The sequence below is a fragment of the Enhydra lutris genome, unplaced genomic scaffold (genome assembly GCF_002288905.1).
Source record: "Enhydra lutris kenyoni isolate GAN:26980312 unplaced genomic scaffold, ASM228890v2 scaffoldscaffold59, whole genome shotgun sequence".
NCBI lineage: Eukaryota > Metazoa > Chordata > Mammalia > Carnivora > Mustelidae > Enhydra > Enhydra lutris.
In genome coordinates, this window is record NW_019154143.1 from 120279 (window position 1) to 145148 (window position 24870).

General features: G+C 49.0%; 1 protein-coding gene across 1 annotated transcript in view; it reads left to right on the forward strand.

Annotated features, from left to right (window-relative positions):
• Nucleotides 1–11033, forward strand: part of LOC111158474 (dihydropyrimidinase like 5) — a 49294-nt gene extending 38261 nt beyond the window's left edge. Inside the window, exons 8-12 of the mRNA XM_022520515.1 lie at nt 162–303; nt 1718–1860; nt 3940–4147; nt 8838–9006; nt 10784–11033. Coding sequence (XP_022376223.1) covers nt 162–303; nt 1718–1860; nt 3940–4147; nt 8838–9006; nt 10784–10869 — 748 coding nt within the window. The 3' untranslated portion in view covers nt 10870–11033. The remainder of the gene's footprint in view (nt 1–161; nt 304–1717; nt 1861–3939; nt 4148–8837; nt 9007–10783) is intronic.
• Nucleotides 11034–24870: the final 13837 nt, after the last annotated feature.

The following is a 24870-nucleotide window of genomic DNA, read 5'->3' on the forward strand; positions in this document are numbered from 1 at the left end:
AGTCAACTGAGGTTCATACAGATTAAGTAACTTGTTTGAGATCATACTTCAGAGATCAGCTTGGCCTGGGTCCCAAAGGAAAGCTTTTCCCCTGCATCTGTCCCCACCGTCTGGGACCCTATCTTCCCTCCCTTAGCGGTCACATCTTTCTCTCTCTCCAGTGATACTCTGAATATTGTGGCATCAGATCACCGGCCTTTCACTACGAAGCAGAAAGCTATGGGCAAGGAGGACTTCACCAAAATCCCGCATGGAGTGAGTGGCGTGCAAGACCGCCTGAGTGTCATCTGGGAGAGAGGAGTGGTATGTTCTGGGGACCCATCTCCACTCCAGTCCTAGCAAGAGTTTTCACTCTATGGAGGGCTGCATCAATGGCTCCCTGTTTCATTCAAAAACAAAACCAAAAAGATATTCCCACCCTCCACCCACTCCCCCAAACAGAAAGGTAGTACAGCCTATTCTAGAAATTTGGAAAATACAGAGAAGTATTAGGGGGGGAAATCCCCATAATTACATACTGAGAAATTAAATGATTAATATTTTGATATATTTCTTCCCAGTTCTATGTGTGTGCTACATATTATTTTAATAACTGGGTTCATTTTCTTTTTATGTAACAGTCTAAAGTGTTTGCCTATATTGGTAAAAATTCTTTTTAAAACATCTTTTTGAGGGGCACCTGGGTGGCTCAGTGGGTTAAGCCTCTGCCTTCAGCTCAGGTCATGATTGCAGGGTCCTGGGATCGAGCCCCACATCAGGCTCTCTGCTCAGCGGGGAGCCTGTTTCCCCCTCTCTCTTTCTCTGCCTGCCTCTCTGCCTACTTGTGATCTCTGTCTGTCAAATAAAAAAATAAAATCTTTAAAAATAAATAAATAATAAAACATCTTTTTGAATAGCTAAATAACATTTCCTCCGATGGAAGTACCACATTTGTTCATCCTTCTCTGAGGTTTGGAACTTTGAGCTGTTTCAAATCTTTGCACTCCCAAAGAATGCTGCAGAGAATTTCTTTGTTCATAAGTATATATATTGTCAGCATTTCTAATTATTTAATTAGGATAGGTTCCTAGAAGCAGATTTCTGGCCCAAAGGATATGAACATTTTTAAGGCTCTTCATATATTTTGCCTAATTACTTTTCAGAAAAGATAGGGACTAGGACTTCATTTAAATACCACCTGTTCTCCCCATGAAGGATAGGTATCTTTGGTCTTGACCTATCACAGAGTAGCTACAGCAAAGTAGGAGCTGAAGGAGATTTGACCTTCTCAAGATGAGACCACCAGCACAGGGGGACGCAGGAGTGGCCAAGGAATCCCCCCTGAAGGGAGTCCACGGTGCTCTTGCTGGTGGCTGAGGCAGGAAGATGTTTTTGGACAGAACAGAATATATGTCCCTTCATGGGTGAAGGGAGGCTACCGACCCCTCTGTAGTGAGCCCATGAGTAGAGCTGGTTGTATAACAGGAGGTCGGTTTCCACCAGGTTAGACAGCCTTTTGCAAAGGGCCCACTCACCGTTGTTGCTGGATGAAGGAGCGAGGAGTGAGCAAGGGGACCGAGCCGACTAGGTTGGCTCGTCTGCCATGGTGCCCACGTCGTTGTCCTTCTTGGCTCCATGGTTCTGACCCACTAAAAGTCCACTGGCCAGAGGCAAGGGTGACCAGGGGTTTGAGGCACACGCAGTGTTGGGTTGACTTGGCACTTCTGCAATGTTTCAGGTTGGCGGAAAGATGGACGAGAACCGTTTTGTGGCCGTTACCAGTTCCAATGCAGCAAAGCTTCTCAACCTGTACCCCCGCAAAGGCCGCATCATCCCCGGAGCTGACGCCGACGTGGTGGTGTGGGACCCCGAAGCCACAAAGTAAAACCCCTGCTAGCTTCCAGCCCTGGAGGGATATGGGGTTTGAAGGACCTTATGTTCCCAAACTCTGCAAGCTTCTCGTCTTTGCCCGTGTCTAGCATAGAGAAGTCCGCCCCTGAGGTGTGACTCCATTCAACAACTATTTAAAGACCTGCCATGGTCTGGGCACTAGGAATGTGGCAATGAACAAGACCATCTTTTTTTTTTTTTTTTTCGAAAGAGAGAGAGAGAGGGAGGGAGTAAGCAGGGAGGGGCAGAGGGAGAAGGAGAGAGAAGATCTTAAGCTGACTTCCCACGCGGCGCAGAGCCCCACGCAGGGCTCAATCTCACAACCCTGAGATCCTGACCAGAGCCAAAATCAAGAGTCAGATGCTTAACCGACTGAGCCCTCCAGGCGCCCCGAACAAGACAGTCTTAAGACCGGCTACAGAGCCTCCCCACGGGCCCAGCTCTTCACAGCGTTTCAAAGCAGCTTCACATCAATGAGCTCATTTGATATCCATCCCTAAAAAACACTCGTGCTGGAGTTTTTATTTCCATTTTACTATTGAAGAAACTAAGACCAGAGAATAGCGAGCTCTCCACATCACAGAGCTAAGACGCAGCTGAACGGGACAGATACCCTGACGTTCTGCACTCTCCCACCTGCCCCCTGCTTCCCTCCGGGAGGGTGTTGGATACTCCAGAGAGCACGGTGCTCGACAGCCACACATTAGTGACCACGAGCCGAGTGATAGTACGAAGTGTGTCAGGAGTCACCATGCCGCAGGATACAGAGCATGGTTTTTACTCAGAGATCCGGGCAGAGGAGATGGAAACCCTTTTTTCTTATTAAATTTCATTCAGTCACTCAACAGATTTTTAAGTGCCCCTTTTTGCCAGGCACTTTGCCAGGGCACAAGCCAGAAGTGAGCAAGACAGGCAAACATTGAATGGAAATCCGAAAATAAAAAGTTGAATTGAAAAGAAGGTCCACCCTGTGTACCACCACCCGCCCTGGTGCCAGGATACCTACACTCTCTTCTCCAAAGAGCATTCGAGAAGCCGTGTTCTGCCTCCTGACGCCGGGGGACAGGTCCCTGCTGCTGTAGAGGTGTGGCTGTCATTGATCACTATTGGCAGAAAAGTCCCTAGAGTTTAGGGGCGCCTGGGGGGCGCAGTCGGTTACGTGTCAGACTCTCGGTTTCAGCTCAGGTCATGATCTCAGGGTCGCGAGATTGAGCCCCGCATCAGGCTCTGTGCTGAGCACAGAGTTTGCTTGAGATTCTCCCTCTCACCCTGCCCCTCCTGCTCACGCTCTCGCTCTCCTTCTCGCTCAAAAATAGATAAATCTAGGGGCGCCTGGGTGGCTCAGTGGGTTAAAGCCTCTGCCTTCAGCTCGGGTCATGATCTCAGGGTCCTGGGATCAAGCCCCGCATCGGGCTCTCTGCTCCGCAGGGAGCCTGCTTCCTCCCCTCTCTCTCTGCCTGCCTCTATGCCTACTTGTGATCTCTCTCTCTAAAAAAAAAAAAAAAATAGATAAATCTAAAAGCAAAAACAAAACAATGCTAGAGTTTAGCCCAGTTGATTAATTTCCTGGGACTACCCTAACCCTACCACAGATGGGGCGGGGGGAGGGCTCACACACCAAAAATTTATATTCTCACAGTTCTGGAGGCTTGAAGTCCAAGATCAAGGTGTCTGCAGGGTTCAGGAGAGTTGCTTTCATCTAGGGCCTCTCCCCTTGGGTTGTAAATGACTGCCTTTCCCTTCTGTCTTCATATGGTCATTGCTCTGAGTGTCCATGTCTGCTGTCTGAATTTCTTCTTATAAAGACATCAGTCAGATTGGTTTAGGGTCCACCTGTATGACCTCATTTTACTTTAATTAGCTCTTTTAGAGCCATGTCTGTAAATGCAGGCACATTCGGAGACTGGGGGTGAGGACTTCGGCGTATAAATTTGGGGGGTAATACAATTCAGCCTGCAACCACCAGCTTTGGGGGTTATTCCTTCCCACTGAGCATCCACCCCTCCCACTGAGCCGAGACCTCTTTACCTCTTCTCAGAGCTTTCTCTCCCACCGCTGCCTCTCCCCCAGGACCATCTCAGCCAGCACCCAGGTGCAGGGAGGAGACTTCAACCTGTACGAGAACATGCGCTGCCATGGCGTCCCCCTGGTCACCATCAGCCGGGGCCGAGTCGTGTATGAGAACGGTGTCTTCATGTGTGCGGAGGGCACTGGCAAGTTCTATCCCCTGAGGTCCTTCCCGGACACTGTCTACAAGAAGCTAGTCCAGAGAGAAAAGGTAAGATGAGGGAAGGAGAAGAAGGTTATGGGACAAGGTAGTAGCCCCCTTTTGGGGAATTCTGTAATGACTGTATTAAATCTCAGAGATGTTCTCTCTCTCTTCTCCCACTGAGTCCTAGTGTCTGGAATGGTCACTTGGGAACAATGGAAAGAGCACAGTCGCTAATGCCCCTGGAGCTAAGGGAATACTTACTACAAGGTGCTCACAGATGTCCCCAACATCTAGCGTCTCGAAGATTCTTGCCCATCCTCTGATGGGATTCCTGGCTTGGCCTGGGTTACTGGAGTTGCTCTTTCCCTGAAACCTCCCCCTCCCTTGTGACTGTGGTAAGGAGGGTGGGATTTGCCAGTGGTTTGGACTGCCCCCCCCGCCAACACTGCTAATGGTAAGTCCAGGTCTGGAATAGTTCATATCTCAAGGGTCCCGCCCAGACCTTGGAGTCCATAAGCACCCTGTTCACCAAAATTTGGGGCTTCTCCTCATTCCCAGGGATTCTGTCCTCTGAGGAGATAGTCACCCTAAGGAAGACTGGCTGTGCTCTGATTGCTCAAGGGTTGACTGTCCACCCTTATGTTTGAGAGCTGGCCTGGAGAATCTGGCCCAAATTCTTGCTGACGGCTCCAGGTCCTGGGAAGCAGGTCTGACCTCTGGGCGGAGATCGCAGATCATCAGGAGAGAACATCTCTTGACACTGTGAGAGCTGAAAGCATTGTGCAGTTTCCTCTCCCTGTGGCCTAAGGCAGCATTAGTGTGGCCTCAGAGGCTGCTGTCTAGATAGGGCAAGCGTTCTCTCACGACTGAGGGTCCAGCAGCTCTCCTGCCTAGACTCTGGGATGCTGGGGTTGGAATCATGGCACACTTGAAAGATGGTGATGTTTTTGTTGTTTTTTTTTTTAATTTCCTCACTCGGCTTCTCCTGTTCTTCTGTTCTTTTTGCCCAGTACATCTCAGTCCTCTGTACACAGGAGGTGCTCACTGTGTGTTCTGAAGGTGGTTCCCTGCAGATTTCTGGTAAACTGCCCAGCTCAGCCTTGTCCGTCAGCTGCTATCTGTGCAGGGGTGAGACCCAGTGAAATGGTCTGTGTGTTTTTCAGCCAGAGGCCCTAAGTAGCCACTGGCAGGGGCGCCTTTTCTGGACACTTCCAGGTGACCTCCCCACCCTCACCCTGCCCCCCCACATTGTGGTCACTGTCCCAGACCAGCATCAGCTTCCTACTCACAGGCCCCGTGCTCTCCACTCATCATCAGCTCTGGCTTCCAGCAGGGACCAGAGGTATGAAGGACCCTGACTGAGAAAGACTCGGCTGCCTTGTGACTATTCTAGAAATCTGCCTCCATGGTGTCTCAGGAATAGGCCTTTGAAGAGCCACCTGGGGCTTGGCGCACTTGCCATGAAATGATCATATGACCTCTCCCCTTCAGCCAAACTTCCTTAGTCTCTTGGTTCTCTAGTCCTTTATGCAAAACCCAAGCTTCTTTACTCGGTGCCTCAGGCCTCCCCTCTTTGCTCCCCTTCTCATTCCTTCCTGGAACTACCCAAGGCTCCAGGAGCAGTGGCCGCAGCCTGTGCCCTCCCAGCTATTCCCTGGACACCCACTCCTCTGGCTGGCCCGCGAGGCCCCAGCCCCGGAAGGAAGGTTCCACCAGGTGGGATGGGAGGCCAGTAGGCCTTCCCGAACTCTCAGAGTCCTCACCAAGACTTAGTTATTCAGTAGAGGCTGTCTGTACAGGTTCATTCACAAAAACCACAGCTTTCTTTCACAAACTATGGTGCCACCCTCGTGGGCTGGGAGGGGTGGGTAGTGCAAGTTTCCATTCCCCATCTTTGATTATCAGATAGAAGTTTTGTGTGTTTTTTTCTTTTCTTTTCTTTTCTTTTTTTTTAGTTTTATTTATTTAAGTAATCTCTGCACCCCATGTGGGGCTCAAACTCACATCCCCAAGATCAAAAGTCACATGTTCCTTTGACCGAGCCAGCCAGGCGCCCCTGATTTCCAGATAGAATTGTAAGTGATCTAGCAAACAGGGAGTTCCAGGTTCTCGAAGGCCCAAGAGCGTGTCCATGACCGCTGGGTTCCTCTTGATTCGCTGGCTGGCAGGCCTTCGAGGTTCCACCATTGCCTGATTCCTTCCCAGTCTCGATGAAGTAAGAGTGACCTCAGTTATCACAGTGTTCATTCCAAAAGCAAACTCAGGGTCTGTCAGGAGGTGAATGGTCCCATTTCCCTTCTGCTCCTCGGATGTGGATAATGGCAGAGGCCTCAGCCAGCCTCTGGAGAGTGTACCGGCAAGAACAGAGGGAGGCATTCATACCCGGGAATGTCTGACAAAGGGTAGCTGTCATTTTAAGAAGGAAACTGGAAAATAACCTGTTGGTTAGGCCATGGAGAAATTGGAACACTTATCCTTTGCTGGCAGGAATGTAAAATGGCGCAGCCACTTGGGAAACAGACTGGCAGTTCCCCAAAAGTTAGATATTAGAGTTACCAAATAAGCCAGCAGTTCTACTCCTGGGTATATCCTCAAGGGAAATAAAAATATATATCTACACGAATTTTTATTTGTAGAGCCCAAGAAGTGGATACAGCTCAAATGTCCATTAGCTGTTGAGTGGATAAACAGAATGAGGTATATCCATCCGTGTTCCTGAGCCAGAACAGGAAACAGTACTAACAAATAGTCCACCCTACATACCGGAGCCTTAAAAACCTGGTGCTAAGTGAAAGGATCAAGTCACAGAAGACCACATATTTTAGGATTCCATATATATGAAATATCCAGAAGAAGGAAATCCGTAGCTAGAAAATCTTATCAGTGGTTACTCAGGGCTGAGGGGTGGGGAGGGGGTGTGGGATTGCTTTTGTTGTGGGGGCGGCCCAATGTTGGGAATATACACCACTGAAACACCACTGAATTATCTACTTGATTGTTTGATTGATTGATTTTTGAGGAAGAGAGAGTGTGTGTGAGTGGCAGGGGGAGTCAGGGAGAGATTGGGAGAGAATCAGGCAGACTCGGTGCCGAGCCACAAGCCCGACATGGGGTTCAATCTCATGACCCCGGAGATCAGGACCTGAGCTGAAATCAAGAGTTGGACACTTAACTGACTGAGCCACCCACGCACCCCTGAATACTTTAATGACAAGTTTCACAGTTGATGAATTATGTTGCAATTTGAGGGGGGGTGGATATCTGATGACAGTTTTGTGGTCTTTCCAAAAAGGATATTTTAGTCAGGAAATAGGGTCAGCAGAGGGCAGAGGAAGTACTGTAAGGCCCTCTAAAAGCCAAGCTCACAAAGACGTAAGATGAACACCAGTTCACAGCATTCCAATCCTTAGGCCAGCCGCCCTGGAGAGGCGCCAGCTTCCAGAACTGGTGTAAATTCAACCCCCAGTCTCTTTATCTGAAGCGCGTATTACAATGATAATGTAAGGTTCCCAAGTGAAAGCCTGTTCTGTTGCCTGTTGTCACAGCCTTTCTGTAAAAGAATGCATGCATGCAGAAAAAGAAAACCAACAAAAAGTCTTTTCCCAAATGATGGGCCCCTAAAGAGCTGAGGGTTGGGTGTGCAGCCCGGACCGAGGGGGCTGCCGGAAGCCGGAGTGTAGCCTGCCAGGGTTGCTGGCTCAGGATTCAGCCAGCCCGAGCTGCCACCCTTCCCCCCCCTTCACTGCCCCACCCCCACCCTGGTCTCCAAAGCCAGGATACCAAAGTGAAGCCCGTTGAATACACAAATAGGCTGAAGTTCCCTCGGGAAATTCCCTGTATGTTTCAACAAGGTTTCCAGTAAGCAGCCAGCAGCAAGGAGTTGGAGATTGTGTCCCTGGTGGGTGTCTGGGGTGTAGACCATCTATAGTGTTGCTTCAGACCCTGTGTGCACACTCCAACTCCCTCGGTCCTCCTCCTAGTAGCACCTTTTAACGTGAACAACCGCGCGGAAAGGACGTCTGCCATGATTAGGGCTGCTGGTCCTTATGTCCCTTGAATCGGGCCAGAGCAGTTCTGAGAGCTCTGTGTGTATTAATCCGTTTGACGCATAACAGTTCTATATGTAATAGGTGCTGTCACCATCCTATTTTGACAAATAAGGAAACTGGTACAGAAATTAGGTAACTTGCATAAGGTCACAGAGTTTCCATGAAGCAAAACTGGGATTGGAGCCCGTACCGTCTGGACGTAGAACGTAGGCTCTTAGCGTGACTGCCTTTGTGAACACAAAACCAACCAGTATTGTCGTTGGGGCGGGGGGTGCGGGGGCGGGGGGTGTCTCATCTCCAAATCAGCTTTATTTTGCTTCGTTCCCCACAAAGTGGTCAGGTCATGGTAAAAGGCATGGCCTCTTGAGAGTCTGGCGGGTGAGGGGATAGCATTGCTCCAGGCAAGGGCGGTACCCCAGAAATCTGCCTGCTACCCTGTTACTCTACCAACACTGAGAGGGAGCAGACAGGGGCCCCCGTGTGCAAGCATGTGCTCACACACACACACATTGTTGAGGAGGTAAGAGAATCCTCCACTCCCTGAGCTCCAGACGTAGGGCGTTTTCGTCACAGCCTGTCATCTGGACCCTGAGCAGAGTGGCGACATCCAGCCTCCTCTCAGCTGTGGAGGGAGCTCTGGTGGCCCTGGCATCCGGGCTCTGACGGTGTCCTTTCTCCATGTTCTCTCCTTCTCCATCCTTCACTAGACCTTAAAGGTTAAGGGAGTGGACCGAACTCCCTACCTGGGAGATGTCGCCGTTGTCGTCCATCCTGGGAAGAAGGAGATGGGAACGCCCCTCGCAGACACTCCCACCCGGCCTGTTACCCGACACGGGGGCATGAGAGACCTTCATGAGTCCAGCTTCAGCCTCTCTGGTAAGAACAGGGGCTGCTCTGCCAGGGACCTGCGTCTCCCCCCGGTGGGGTAGCGGGAGCAGAGACCCGCCTAGGCAGGGGCTCTCCGCAGCTTCTCTCCATCTTCTCCCCCCACCCCTTGTCTAGAGAGGAGTGCCGCGTCCCGCAGTACAGACACACCAACATTAGGAGGGGTGGGAGGGTTCTTCCAGTCCCTGGGTGGGCACCAGCCACCCCAAGAGGCCATAGCTGATCGGGTGCTTTCCCCATGGCTTCTAAGTCCAGATGGTTTTTTTTTCCCTTGAAACCTCTTGAGGGCTGTGCACCCCCACTGCACTCTCTCCATCTCCATCCCTGTTCCCCAGCAGCCTCTGAAAGAGGTGTTTCCCTTATTCCCTTTCCTCCCTCACCTCAGACTCATGTTTGCCCCCTTTTCTGCCAGCAATTTTAATATATGTAATATCACGTATGATACATTGGGTGTGTCTGTGCTCTGGGACTTTGTTTATCCCAGGAGCTCTGCAGTAGTGAAAGGTGGGGGTCGTTGCCACAAAAACGGTAGCACGCCCCCCTGCCCCCCCACCTGGGAACGAGCAAGCAAGGCTATGATGTAGCCTGGTCCTGCGGGCAGCTCTGATGGATGCTAGGAGCCGCGCTCGAAGGTGGGAGGACTCTCCTCAAACGCGCTGAGTGGCCTTCAGAACCCAACCAGGTGGAGGCCTGGCATCACTCTGTGAGGGCCGCACTGGGACCTGAACAGTGAAAGGAGCAAGATCCAGAACTTTCCACACAGGGCGTGGCATTTATCAGCGCCTACAGGCTCTCCTAATACGAGGGGCCAAGGGTACTGAGGGGGAGGGGCTGCCCGCTGAGCTTCCCCTGTGCCCCCCATGTGCTGGGGGCAGCTCGGGTCAAAGGAGATATGCTTCCTGTTCTGAGGACCTTGTAGTCTGGGGGAGGGGGGTCCTCTCCATCCTCAGAGCCAGTCGTGTTGCCCACCCTGAGGGCCACGGCTGCTTGCACCAGTGACAAGACGTGTGCTGGGAGTCGGCACCGTATCTGCGGTGTAGAGTGCCGTCCCGGGAGCCGTCGGTTCCCGCCGTTGCCTGGGCACAGCCCTTCCCGCAGCAGCCAGCCCCACGGGAAGCCTCAGGGCGCCCAGAGCTATGGGCCCACTGGCCAGTGGCTTCTGCTCCCAGCACATCTCAGGGCACCACTCCTCTCAGATTCAGCAAATAGCAGGCGTCTTCCCACCTTCCTTCCTCCCAACCTTGTCTATTCTGGATGGGCTGGACTGAAGAATGTCCCACTCCCTCCCTGAGACACCAAGCCTCTTTTTCTAAGTCTTGGGATTTCAAGATGCTGGGCCTTTGGGGTGTGGTTCTTTGATTTTCCAGAACAATGGAATGCCCAGCCTTCTCCCCGTCTTACTCAGTGAGGCGTGTCTGCAAAGGTCCACATGCTGACGGGCTGATTCGTGGTCTGTGGTCTGTGTGCACCACGAGAGCCCACGTGCCCAGGCTAGAGCATAGTAGGGCAGTTCAGCACAGAGGCCCTGAAGCAGAAAGACCTAGATTGAAATCCAGGCTCTACCGCTGACACACTCTACAACCCTGGGCAAGCCACTCGACTTCCCTGAGCCTTAATTTCCTCATCTGGAAAATGGGATGGAGCTGTGAAGGTTCAGTTAGATCACACCCACGGAGGGCTTACCAGCTCCCCCCGCTAGATGGTGGCTGTGCCTTTACAGCCCAGATGAGAGCCCCCGCAAGCTCACCCTCTGTGTCCTTACCCGCAGGTTCTCAAATCGATGACCATGTTCCAAAGCGAGCTTCGGCTCGGATCCTCGCTCCCCCTGGAGGCAGGTCAAGCGGCATTTGGTAAAGGCACTGACCAGCCCCCCAAGTGAGGACGCACCGCTGCCACCAGCCCGCACACCCTCCGGCCACGGCTGCAGGGGGCGGGAGAGGCTGCGCTGGGCGGCGTACCACCTGAGGGGGGCCACGGGACCCGGGGGGGCCCTCCCCATGTCTGACACGTGATTCACTGTGCTTTGAGCCAACCCCTAACAGGCACTTTGAGATGTGTTCCTCCCGCTGCAGTCCTTTCCTGCCTTCGCCCCGGCAGGCTTTTGGGGGCCCAGCAAACCCACACTATGCACAGAGCCCAATGCATAGAGCCCGGCCCAGCCCCTCCTCTCACACCCGCCTCCACCTGCTGGCCTTGGGAAAGCCCAGCCTTGAGTGCCCCGCCCCCTGGCCCACCCGCCAGCTGTCCGGAGCACTTTAGCAGATGTGTGTTGGAGGAAAAGGACCCCCTCCCCCTAAGGAGGCCCTGTGGTCACTTCTCCCAAGTCAGACAGGTGTTGGCTTCCCAGCCATGCCCAGGGTGTCCTGTTTCTCCCGACTCTGCGCTGGCCCCTGTGTGGGTGTGGCAGGGACACTGCACCCTTGGCCAGCTTCTTCCTCCTCCCACTCCAGCCTCGGGTGGGGGGGGCACGGGCCCCGAGGGGCTCGCTGGGCGGGGCACAGGGCTGGTGCCAGGCGCGTGTACATGATTTTGTTTTGCACGTTTGGTTTGCGCAGTGGTTTGGTTTGACTTGTTTGTGCACCCTGTGAACAATAACGGTGCTTCGTGTCACTAGCATAGCATAGAAACAGGAGTAGATGTGGACCTAAGAGATGCTGCACTCGACGCCGACCAGACAGCCTAGGGCACAGACCAGGAGCGGGGTGGGGTGCTGGACTCACGGGCCCTTCTTCTCCCCCGCCTGGAATCTTCCAGGCTGCCGCAGTCCTGTCCCAGGCTCTCCTCCTGTCCCCTCCCCTCCTGGGGTAGTTTCCTACATTCTTCTGTGGCGCCTGGTACGCCAGGCCTGGGGATCTCCGGGAGCAAGAGTCAGGCTTCCCATCTCTGGCTCCGGCCACTCCCAGCACTCACACCCCCAAACACCCTGTTTCCCGTAAACTCCCCCCGCTGGACCGAGGCCCAGCCGCTCCTCCCGTGTGATTGGCAAGAGGCCTCATGCCTGCTAAGAGAGGGAGAGCGGGACTCAGGAGTGAGCAGGTTAGATGCCAGGGAAGGAGGCCAGGCCGAGAACCCACATTGCTACACGGGTGCTGTGGCCTCCTGGGGTCCTCACCTCCCTGTCCCCTGCTCGTGTCCTCCGTCTCCTCCCACGTCTGGTTGGGCTCTCCCTGCCTCGGAAGCGTGGGGAGGTTTCCAAGGAAACACTAGAGGCTGGGTGATCTCCATCCACCCCGAGTGAGCAGGGGGCATCCCAGCCACCCGCCCTTCTTAAGCCTCACCCTCCGGTCAGGGAGGTGATTTCATGTTGCACATTCGCTTTGCGCACCCCGGGCTTGCACTGGGGCCTTGGGCTAGTGGTCTACCCTGCCCATGTCTTCACTGCTTCACATGCTTTCAAAGCACTTCCATATATGAGTTCTCCAGTGCCCCACACGACTGCAGAACATGTGTTGTTCTCCCCATTTCACAGACGAGGCCCAGAAAGTTCAGGCCTTCTGACCCCATGAGTGTCCATGCCGACCCTTAAGAGCTTGGCTGTCTACCCCACCTGTGGAAAGGAAGAGTGGGTGGCGTTTCTTGTAGATCCCACCTGGGAATGGAACCATCCAGAAGATTTACTCTCTTGGTAGGCATTCTGCTTTGCAGAATTCTGTTTTGCACAGGTAGATCAACCTTTCTTATAAACCTGCTAACGCCTGTTCAGTCGGAGCCAGAACCTGTTAAATGTTGGGGAATTGCCACGTGGCTTGAGCTGCCGCCACATCCTCCTTTCTTGCTCATCTTTCTCACTTAGGAGCTGAAAGGACAGAGACGGTACCCCAGGGAGCAGAGGCAACAAAGGCACTCGTGGGGAGGGTGGCAACCACAGGGACAGTAGGTAGGGATCTGGGCCTCGGAAGCCGTGACACTGACTCCTCGGTCCAATGTACATCATCATCTTCATCCCAGCCCTTTGCTGGGTCGTGGGCCTTGGGCAGATGCCAAAGAGCCGAGCAGTGGTGGCAGCCAGCGGGCACAGCATCCTTGCTTGGGCTAAGAAAGCTTTACCTTCTCTGAGTGCCTCCGCCCGAGTGATGCACAGTCCATGGGATGTGGCTCTGGGAGGCCGCATCTTGGAGCAGCCCCCATGGGCCTTCCAGTTCATCTTACCGCCCCCCCCACACACATATACCCCCCGATCCTTCCACAGACCCCGCCCTTGCCCAGGAGCTTCTAGATGAAAATCAGAAGGAGGTTCAAGGGACCAAAGGAACGGTCAGCCCCCGCCCCCTCCCCTCCGCAGCCCCACTCCTTGCCCCCGTGCAGAGCTCCAGCGAGCTCCATCCGCGGCCCCGCTGCTCCTGGTTGGGATGCCAAGGGTCTTCGGTTGCACTGAATGCAGCTCTCAAACTGGTCTTGTACTTGCTGAATAAATACTGTTGTTCTTGCCTTAGCTGCTCTCTAGGTTTGTGGGATTAAGTTACCAGAAAATTGTGCTCCCGTGTGTGCGTGTGTGTGCGTGTGTGTAGTGCTAGGAGTCCACAGTAGGTCTCTGTCAAGCCAATGCCGTGAGGAAGGCTTTTCCAGTACTCACCCAGAAACCACAGAAGCACGCGAAAACCCAAACCCCAGCTGCCCGGGAGGCAGGCACGGCCTGGGGTCAGGTCGGGGCCTCCAGCACCCAAGTGACTTCTCACTCTGTAAATGTCATGGTGCTACGACCGTGTCAACCCCAAGACGACACATGGTCCTGTGCTTTGGCCACCTGTTTGAGGCAAAGACAAAACAGCCCGACACATTGTGTTCTGGTGCAGGTTTGTATTAAACTGTAGCTACTTCTCACTTGGTCTCGGTTGTGTTTCTTCAAAGAGGGAGCCTGGCAGGGGACCCTCCTCCCCCATCCCAGGGGCGAGGCTTCAGTTGCTAAGAAAACTCCGCTTTAGTTCTTCACTCGTGCTGGGTGGCAGGTAGCCTCTCACGGGGAGGTCAGAGCGGAGTCTGAAAGAAAAACAGCTGAGAGGTGGGAGCCTCCGTGCCCAGCACTCAGGGCTCTGTCCTCCTCCTGGTGGGAGCAAAACCAAGGCTTTTAGGGTCAGATAACCAGGACAAGGTTGCTGAGTTAACGGAAACAGGGGTAACTGGGGGAAAGCATTACTTACAAAAGGTGAGGGGAATGGGGCTCTCCCCACTTACCCTTTGTTCTCTGTTCTTGGCTACCATTTTGGCAACCCACAGACCCCTCTTCACACAGTGGAACTCTTGGCTGATGGAGCTGTGGCCTCACAAGATCGCAGGATGGAGGGCTGTCGCAAGGCCAGTGTGTCTGCAGGACCTTCACACTGCTCTCTGGTTCTCCAGAACCACTACCCCCCCCATTTTGGATTGGTCTACTGGACCCTCCAACCCCTTCCACTTGCACCAAGACTGCCTTCTCTCTAGATCTCAGCCCAACGTTGGAAGGGATTACTGGGTCAAACTCTCCCACACCAAAGAGTGAAATTGTTGTTTCCAAGTACTACAGGGTCACTTGTACTTATTTCTTAGCCCCTAAAGATCAAAACCCTAATGAGGGAATTTTAGGCAAATGTATAAAATCGTTGGTGGCAAGGGAATTTTCCCAGCTTTCACCAAATAAACAACCCTGCAAATAAGGCCATGACTGAAAGTAACACCTGGGGTGCTGCATTTGGGGCAAAGCACTTGGCTTTCATGAAATGAGCTGTATGTGCTAGCTCCAGGGCAGGGTGGGGGGCCAGGGGCTCTCTGAGCCAGACGGAAACACTATTACCTGGCTTGCGAAGGATGCCGAGTCCCTGGGATGGGACTGGGCCAAAGTGTCTGTTACCCTGATTCCCCATAACGTGAGAACACACCAGAATTTGATCAACTGCCAAAAATCCACGGCTTCAAGCCTTTGGATGAGAAATAACGTGGCCATATGTTTGCCAGGCCATGTGTACCGTATGGGGTGGTTGATAGAGAAAAAAATAAAAGCTACCCAGAAAGACACAGCAGGCCTTTGTGTGTATGTAGTTGTGAGAAAATAAAAGACCACAGACTTTAAAATAAGGCAACCTATTAAGACCATTTATAGGATTATCTGCATTCAGGGAAACCTCACCAGCCAGCCACTAGGCAAATTTCACTTTGAAGTCTCTTTACTCAGAATTACGGGAGGAATTTTATTTTATTTAAGATTTATTGGAGAAAAAGAGGGAAAGAGAGAGTCAAGCACAAGCAGGGCAGGGGCAGAGGGAAAGGGAGAAGCAAACTCCCTGCTGAGCAGGGAGCCTGATGCAGGGCTCCATCCTGGACCCCAGGATCATGACCTGAGCCAAAGGCAACCATTTAACGGACTGAGCCACCCAGGTGCCCCCCAGGAGGATGTTTTTGCAAAAGTATAACCTAACACTAAGAATTGCCTTGCAGTTGGTGGAGACAGGAGAGTCTCATGACACCCCAGATATAAAGAACAAAGCTCATGATACACAGGGAGGGGAGACGTTATATTACTAGATTAATAAAAGATGATTTGATAGTGTTGCTATCACAACACATTTCAAACACATTTGAAAGGGTTTTAGTCCTTCCCCACTAAAACATGGAAGGATCTAATATTCTGTTGAGACTTGATAACCGTCTTACAATGAAAGCCCATTTCTTCATTTCCTCCCCTGGTTTATTTATGAACCACACATTTATACCTGCAGGGATCTTGTCCTGGTTGTCCCAGGACAGTTCTGGGTTAAGTCTATTGCTCCAGAATAATTATGAATCATGCCCCCCACCCCTTTCACATATGTCGTGCTTTGGGCAGTAAATCCTACGGCCACCTCATACAGGCCTGTGTATTCGCCTGGCCATTCATATGCCTGTCCCGGAGGTAGAAAGTTTCCCACGGCTAAAGGATGAGGGGCAGGGCATCATGGGAGGTGGGGAAAATGGGTTCTTCTGCAGCGAGTGGGGACAAGGGTATCTTGTGACAAGCCCTGAGTCTTCACAGCTCTGGGAGGTTTCAGGAGGTCTCAGTGGCTGTGGATACATCTCAGTGGTGAAGGTCAGGGGCACTTCCCTAAACTCTTTAGCTTATAAATTTTCTGTTCCATTAAAAATGGCCAGACTATCAACTTTTACCATTTTTTTAAAAAATTTATTTATTTATATGATAAAGACAGCGAGAGAGGGAACACAGCAGGGGGAGTGAGAGAGGGGGAAGCAGACTTCCCATTGAGCAGGAAGCCCAACATGGCACTCCATCCTGGGACCCCAGGATCATGACCTGAGCTGAAGGTAGACGCTTAACGACTGAACCACCCAGGCACCCCTACCATTTATTTTAAAAGGGACTTCGATCCCATTGATCCCCTTAATTGAACACTTTACAACATTTCTAACTACCTTTGAAATTCTACTTCCTTTTAAGAATCTAAGTGCTAGGGGTTACCTGGGTGGCTCAGTGAGTTAAAGCCTCTGCCTTCAGCTCAGGTCACGATCCCAGGGTCCTGGGATCGAGCCCCACGTTGGGCTCCCTGCTCAGCAGGGAGACTGCTTCCCTTCCTCTCTCTCTCTTTCTCTCTCTCTGCCTGCCTCTCTGCCTACTTGTGATCTCTGTCTGTCAAATAAATAAATAAAATCTTTTAAAAAAAAAAAGAATCTAAGTGCTAAATGATTATTGCCAATCTAATCAATGAAGCCCATAAATATGTGACCTTAGAGGTTCATTAGATGTTTCACTGCCAAACAAAGAGATTTCATCTTGTGAAGTCCTAAATCTTAAGGTACCCATTTTAGTTATGAGGTACTCACTCTTAACAGGCCCCCATTTTTTTTTTACAAGTATGCAAAATACCTAATATGTACAGATTCTCTTAACACAAAATTGTCAATACTATGGTTCGGGTTCATTAAATCTTCCTTTTCTCAATTGTATCCTTTGCCAAATCTAAGTTCTCACTGGGCTTTGGCTGGAAGTCCTGGCTCCTAAGAGGATGGGAGGAAGGCCTACTTCCTCGCCCCACTCACGTGGCTCAGATTTCCAAAGTGATGTTCCAGATTTTCACTTTACCTCTCTCCGGTCCATCTACACCAACCAGAGAGTTATTAGTGTGAGATTTCCATGTAAGTTCCAGCCAAATGAATTCTGCCTCCTTTCACATTTTTTGGAATACATTAGATCCTTTGTATTTTAAGATTTCCTTACATTTTAACTTAACAAATTCTGGCCTTGTAGAGCTATCTTTTAAAAATAGACTTCATTTTTTTAGAACGGTTTTTGATTTGCAGAAAAATCGAAAAGATAGTACAGAGAGTTCCTGCATACCCTCCACGCAGCTTTCCCTACCAACATTTCACATTCACGTGGCACTTTTGTTATAATTAATGAACCAATATTGATGCATTCTGATTCACTAAAACCCATAAATTTAGGGGCACCTGGGTGATTCAGTTGGCTAGGCATCTGCCATCGACTTCTCTCATGATCCTGGAGTCCTAGTATCGGGCCCCAAGGTGGCTTCCTGCTCAGCGGGGAGTCTGCTTCTCCCTCTCTTTCTGCCCCTCCCCCGCCCCAGTGCGCACACACTCTCTAAAATCAATTAAATAAATAAATAAATAAAATCTTTAAAAAAAATAAAACCCATATTTTATTCAGATTTCCTTAGTTTTTATCTATTGTCCTTATTCTGTTTCAAAACCCCACCCAGGTCACCACAATACATTTAGCTGTCCCGTCTCCTTGGGCTCCTTTTGGCTGTGACACTTTCTCAGGCTTTCCTTGTTTTTGATGATCTCAATAGTTTTGTGGAGTATTGGTCAAGGTGTTTTGTAGAATGCTCCTCCATTAGAATTGGTCTGCTGTTTTTCTCAAATAAATGGTTAGTCTGGTATTAAGGGTTTTTAGGAGAAAGACCACAGAAATAAATTGTGTTGTTTTTTACCACATCGTATTAAAGGCAGTACTGTCAGCATGATTTATTACTATTGGTGTTGACTTCAATCACCAGCATAAAGTTGGGCTGTGCCTTTTAAATTTACACCATTCCCTTTTAAGACCTCCAAGCTCCTCTTTTTATAAAATGCATCTTTCCGGGGTGCCTGGGTGGCTCAGCCGGTTAAGCATCTGACTTTGGCTCAAGTCATGATCCCAGAGCCCTGGGATTGAGTCCCAAATCCGGCTTCCTGCTCAGCAGAGAGCCTGCTTCTCCCTCCGCCTCTCCCTGCCACTCCCCATGATTGTGCACACTCTCTCTCTGTCACACATAAATAAGTAAATCTTTAAAAAAAAATGCAACTTTCTTAAGCAACTAAATACATATGGCACACTATGTATTGTACTAAATTTTGTAGGCATTTGCTAAATGACTCTCCTAGCTGGGACTTCTTTTTTATTCAGTATCAGTTGCAAAGTCTTTAATTTGACTCTGGGAGATCCAGAAGACACTGGTGTCTTAGAATGGCACATAATTAGCAAGAAATATTCACCTTAAACACGAGCTGTTGAGGTTTTATCTGAACTCTTGACTCCTGTGCCAAAATGTAGACATTTACACACACACACAATTGCATGCACGCACACACACACACACACACACACACTATTTTTTTTAAGATTTTATTTATTTATTTGGCAGAGACCACAAGGAGGCAGAGAGGCAGGCAGAGAGAGAGAGGAGGAAGCAGGCTCCCTGCTGAGCAGAGAGCCCAATGTGGGGCTAGATCCCAGGACCCTGGGATCATGACCTGAGTTGAAAGCAGAGGCTTCAACTCACTGAGCCACGCAGGCACCCCTATTTTCATTTTCATTCTATAACCTCAATTTCATGAGGCCTTTGGATAAATACTTTTGGATAAATACAAGGTATCTATTATCTTAATCCTTGAATTCAAACTTCAAAAATCCAGTGAGAAATTCTAGGACAGTAAGCAAATGAATTTAATAAGCTAATGTTGGGGAAACATATTATCCTTTTTATTTATTTTTTTTTTAAGAAGATAGGGGAGGGGCAAGGAGAGGAGAGAGAGAATCGAGCAGATTCCCCACTGAGTGGGGAGCCTGACACAGGGTTTGAACTCACGACCTTTGAGATCATGACCTGGGCCAAAACCAGGAGTCAGATGCTTAATGGACTGAGCCATCCAGGTGCCCCAACATATATTAATCTTTTAATGCTATACAGGAAGTTAAGTTGACACTTTTGTATTGATTTATTTAACTTTGGATTATCTGAGGCTTTTTTTTTTTTGTAAGATTTTTATTTATTTATTTGACAGAGAGAGAGAGAGAGAGAGAGAGATCACAAGTAGGCAGAGAGACAGGCAGAGAGAGGGGGAAGCAGGCTTCCCGCCAAGCAGAGAGCCTGACATGGGGCTCGATCCCAGGACCCTGAGATCATGACCCGAGCTGAAGGCAGAGGCTTAACCCACTGAGCCACACAGGCGCCCCTGGATTATCTGAGTTTTAGTGAATGATTTGGTAAAAGACGTTTTTCCACTTGTAGCACATTTCAGTCTTAATATCTTTCATTACTATCAAAACTGGGTGTCTTACATCATATTTACAAAAATGCTTTAGCTATTTCATTTTAGAGAAAAAATTCAAATTCATGTTGAAATCAGTTATGCCATATTCAAAATCCTTGATTTTGCATTGTAGATTATCACCTCAAGTGGTGGGGAAGCAAAATTACATTTTAAAAAAATGAACTCATTGAATTTCCCAGCTGAAACATTATACAGTATGTTTTAAATGCCTTTTAAATCTGAGAGGCAGTTAATCCTGAATTCCCAAATTTGAAACCGCATTTTTTAAAAAGATTTTATTTATTTATTTAACAGAGAGAGGGAACACAAGCAGAGGGAGCAAGAGAGGGAGAAGTAGGCTTCCTGCTGAGCAGAGAGCCCGATGCAGGGCCCGATCCCAAGACCCTGGGATCATGACCTGAGCTGAAGGCAGACGCTTAACGACTGAGCCACCCAGGTGCCCCTTGAAATTGCATTTTAAAACAGCAGTAAGAGTTATAAATGATCCTCTTACCAACGAAGGGAGTGGAAATCACTGGGTCAGCTACCAACTTTCTAGAAAAGTCTTTGCCTTTTCTTCTTTGCCCTATGACCTGTTCTTATGAGGAATTTTTCTTTTTGAGCTTAAGACTATGCTAAAAATTTGGTTTAAAAACATCTTAATTTTCATAGTTTTTAGCTTTACTCAGTTACGGGCATGCTGTCCTATTGACTTTCTGGCTTGAATCGTACAAATGCATTGAATATTTTCCTGGAAATGCAAATTCTTCACATTTTTACTATTAGAAGTAAATGATGGTTCTTGAGACCCTGAGATTTTTGAACACAATTTTTCTTTCTGACAACACGTTATGTGAATTACAACCCTCCAAGCCCCTTTGGGAGGAGACAGATTCGCCACCTGTAAATTAAAGATCGCCTCAAAATGGAAAACAATTGCTTACCTTGATGCATATTTAAATTTTGTCAGCTACTCAGTGCCTCTCGCTTTACTAGAATTCTTGGTTTTAAACTGTCCTCTAAAGCTTTTCAGTCCCCTTATCTTTAGGGGAGTCGTTCCCTTTTGATCAGTTCCAAAAGACACCAAGTTTCAAGGTAGTTGGCAGCCCCTTCCAGTGAACTGGACTTCCACTGTTAGTCTTTGATGCCTTTACTGCTGTGGGAGCAGAAGTTGCTGGGGAACAACGTCTTCCAGGAGGATGTCCGGCCCTCTGAGCCCTGAAGGAAAAGAGGCTGGACCCCTAGAGACTCAGCTGTATAACAGCAGAATTCCAGATCCCTTCAGAAAGAGAGTTCTGGAAGCTCTATTAAGAGTGTTTTTAGGACAAAGCACCACGCATGAGGTTGCTAAAGGCTATTCACTCACTTTTCCAATGGCTAAGCTTTTAGAGTTATATTTTTCCCACTGTGGGCTGTTGGATAGTCAGGGCCTGTCCCTTATCTAGGTTGTGAGGGCTTAAGCTTATACCTTGGGAGCACTTTATAGTTTTTACTTGATGTCCATAATATGGTTTTATAATTTCTCCCGGGTAGCTGAGTGGAGATCTATGTAAGGATTTGGCCTTTCTTTTTGAAACTCCCCTTTTCATAGCCATCACACCTTCACCGGGACATGGTCACAGGAACTATCAAGACAAAATGAACTTTGGGGCATCTCTGCTGTTTTAACAGATTGGGTAGGTTGGGGTGTATAATGGTTCAACATGATCTGAGCAGGGGCGGGTCTCCCTTCCAAGCTCGGCTGAAGTAACCCATTAAGTCAATCCAGCTCAGTGGTTGTCAACCAGGGGCAATTTCGTCCCCCAGGAGACATCTGGCCATGTCTGGACACCATTTTGGGTTTTTCAAAACTTGGCGGGTGAGAGATTCCAGTGGGTAGAGGTCAGGGATATTGCTAAATATCCTACAGTGCACAGAACAGCCCTCCACAATAAAGAATTGTCCAACCCAAAATGTCACTAGCACCAAACTTAAGAAACCCTGGTCTAGCCTAAGGGTGAAAAGAGGATATTCAATCATTTTTTAAAAATCATGTGAGAAAATTTTAAGGGGAGAAGTAACTTCGTTTATGATGTTTACCTTGTATGGCAAAGTTTTTTAACGAAAAACACCCCAGGAGTGGAGCTGAAGCACAGCGGCCCCAGGCAGCAGAGGGAGGTAAGAAAGATGCCTACAGAGTAAGCCATCAATGGGTTTTACCACGTGTGCGCCTTGGCCTCATCCAGCAACCCTCTGCCACCACTATCCAGGGCCATGTTGTTTCAGATCCCGCCATGACTGATGTTAAAATGTTGCAGGAAATAAAAGACAGAATTGAAAATTAGATTTTGTCATTTACTGAGACTCTGCATGCGAGAAGGAAGGAGGTTAAGCCCTCACCAGGTGACGGCTGGGTGATGCTCCTATCCCAATTCCTTAACAATCAAAAGTATAGGCTTTCTCTGATCCATTGGGAATAAACTAAGACCCTCTCCAGGAATTGCCTTATGGCCAGTAAAGGAAGGCGGCTTCTTAAAATCCAGGAAGGGGAAAGATCTCAGAGGAAAATGAGAATTTTGGGAATTGTTTAGAATTTGGAATTCTCTAGAATTGCAAAAAAAAAATCTGATTCTATGAATCTTCCAGAGAGTGCAGACTTATAAAAAGAGACCAGGAAAAAAAAAATCTGGAAAGGCAAGAAGATTAGACAATCAATCAGTCTAACACCAGTTCCAGAAATAGGAGTACAGAAAAATCAAAGAAAGGGAGATTATCTAAGAAATAATAGAAGAAAATTTCCAGGTTTTCTGAAAGATATGAGTTTCCAGATTGAAGAGACATCATTGTGACACTTCTAAACAATGAAAATAATGCCTGGAGAGCTAGCGAGAGAAGGAAACACTAGTTGCATACAGCAAATTGGAAACTGAATGTCACGTGACTTAACAAGGAAACTATTAGGAGATGGAAGATCATGGCACGTGCTTTCCACATTCTGAGGGAAAAATATTTCCATCCTGGACTTCTATACCCAAATAATCTGTCAACCAAGTGTCAATGAGAAGTCACTTTCAGACATGCAAGATTGAAAAGATTGACTTTACTTGTAATCTGTCTTGGGAATGTCCCTGATGGTGTGCATCAACATATTAAACTAGTAACAAAAAATAGAAAAATATGGGATGGAGGAAATAGCCGATTCTGCATAGGTAAGAGGGTAAGGAATGGTGGTAGAGGGAAACCTCCGGAAAATGGATGTACTGCAGCCTAGAGAACAACAGGTCCGGACAGAGCCATCTCAAGAAAATCCCGAATAAGAAACAAGAAAAGCCATTTGCCCCCACATTTGCTCTTTTGTAACTGAGTCCTGTAAATACTTAGCTGGAAGCCATTGTCAGAAATGGCAGAACAACCAGAAAGCCTTGCTCTCACTCTTGATAAAAGAGAGCTGAAGAAGAGAGATATGCAAGAATTTATGGTGGATCCTCACAGTTTGGAGATTCCCCACATCTAAGTTACAGTCTGCGGAGATTTCTACCACATTCCTGATTGACCATCAGGCCCAGTGATCGAGCAGTGCCTTTACCAGGCACACATCACACACCCCAGAAGTTCTGTTGGTTCAGTAGTACCTCCTTAGGTAAAACCAAGTTCTGGGGCGCCTGGGTGGCTCAGTGGGTTAAGCGTCTGCCTTCAGCTCAGGTCATGATTCTAGGGTTCTGGGATTGAGTCCCATGTTAGTATTCCCTGTTCAGTGGGAGCCTGCTTCTCTCTCACCCACTACCCCTACTTGTATTCCCTCTCTCTCTCTCTGTCAAATGAATAAGTAAAATCTTAAAAAAAAAAAAAAAAAAGAAAAGAAAAGAAAAGAAATGAGTTCTGTCTCTCTGCAACTTGTACTCCTCCCCCTAGCTTTTCTCTCTGGGGACACAGAAGAACAAATAGCCATCTCATTCATATTTGCACATTTTTGTGGGCTTCTCCCCTGTCTCCCCCCATACATCTTTCCTCTAACTATTCTCAAACATCAACCTGTGCCAGAATCATCTGGAGGCTTTATTTAAACACAACTTGCCAGACTTCCCCCCAGAGTTTCTTACTCAATAGGTTTGGTGTGGGGCCTGAGAATGTGTATTTCTAACAAGTTTTCAGGTGTGCTGGGGCGCCTGGGTGGCACCCAGCTGGCTCAGTCGTTAAGCGTCTGCCTTCGGCTCAGGTCATGATCCCAGAGTCTTCGGATTGAGCCCCGCATCAGGCTCCGTGCTCAGCAAGGAGTCAGCTTCTCCCTCTCCCACTCCCCCTGCTCCTCTTCCCTCTCTCTGTCAAATAAAGAAATAAAATCTTTAAAAATATAAATAAATAAATAAAATAAAATCACAAACTCTTTAAAAAAAAGTTTTCAGGTGTGCTGAGAACCACGGCTAAGCAAACAGCTCCCTTTCCTCGGCTGTCCTCCCATGGCAGTTTCTCCATGCTGCTTACCCTCCTCTTAAGACGTCGCAACAAGCCTCTAGAACGAGGTTATGATTCTTCTCATAAACCAGTGACTTGCAGCCTGGGGAGGAGCAAGGAACAGCTGGAAAGGCAGAGGGTGGTGGGAAAGTGAATCTCCAAGCAATGACCTCCTTCAGAGGGCAAGTGCCTTCAGTTCCTAGGCAGCCAGAGCAGCAGCTGTAAACTGAAAATGCCAGGAAGGTATATCTTCACCTGCCCCTCTGCATGGCTAGACTGGCCTCCTTCTACCCTGTCTCTGCCTTGTTTGGCCTTTACCAGCTCCCTAAAATCCTGGGTCTACGGCAATACCCCTGACCATGGTAATACCCCTGACCACGGTAGTAGTACCCCCGAATGGCCTCCAGGTGGCGCGTTAAGCTCATCAGTGGCTGCTTTTTCCTCTTAAAGGCGCCAAGCTGACCAAACCTAGGGGAACAGGTAAGGCCTGGGAGAGGCAGACCCGTGCAGGTTACCATGGCCTCAATCCCAGTCCCCAGAGCAGCTGGGGATCAGGTCAGTCTTGAGTGTGAGAGGCCATAGTGGCCCCTCTGCCAGGAGGACCCCTGGGGCCAATCTCAGGGTTTAGGTTAAGGTTGCCAGATTTAGCAAATAAAATTACAGGATGCTCAATTAAATTTGAATTTCAGATAACAAATAGTTTTTGGGTTTTCCTTCATGTGGATGTGTCTCAAGGAGTGTGTGTGACATACTTATACTAGAAAAAGTATTTGTTGTTTAACTGAAATTCAAATTTAACTAGGCATCTTGCATTTATTCATCTGACAACTCTAGTTTAGGTTTATCTACCATTTTCCACCTTCCACATCATGCATTTTTATGGAATACGTGCCAGGCATGTGTTAGATACCAAAAGGAAGCAAGTGT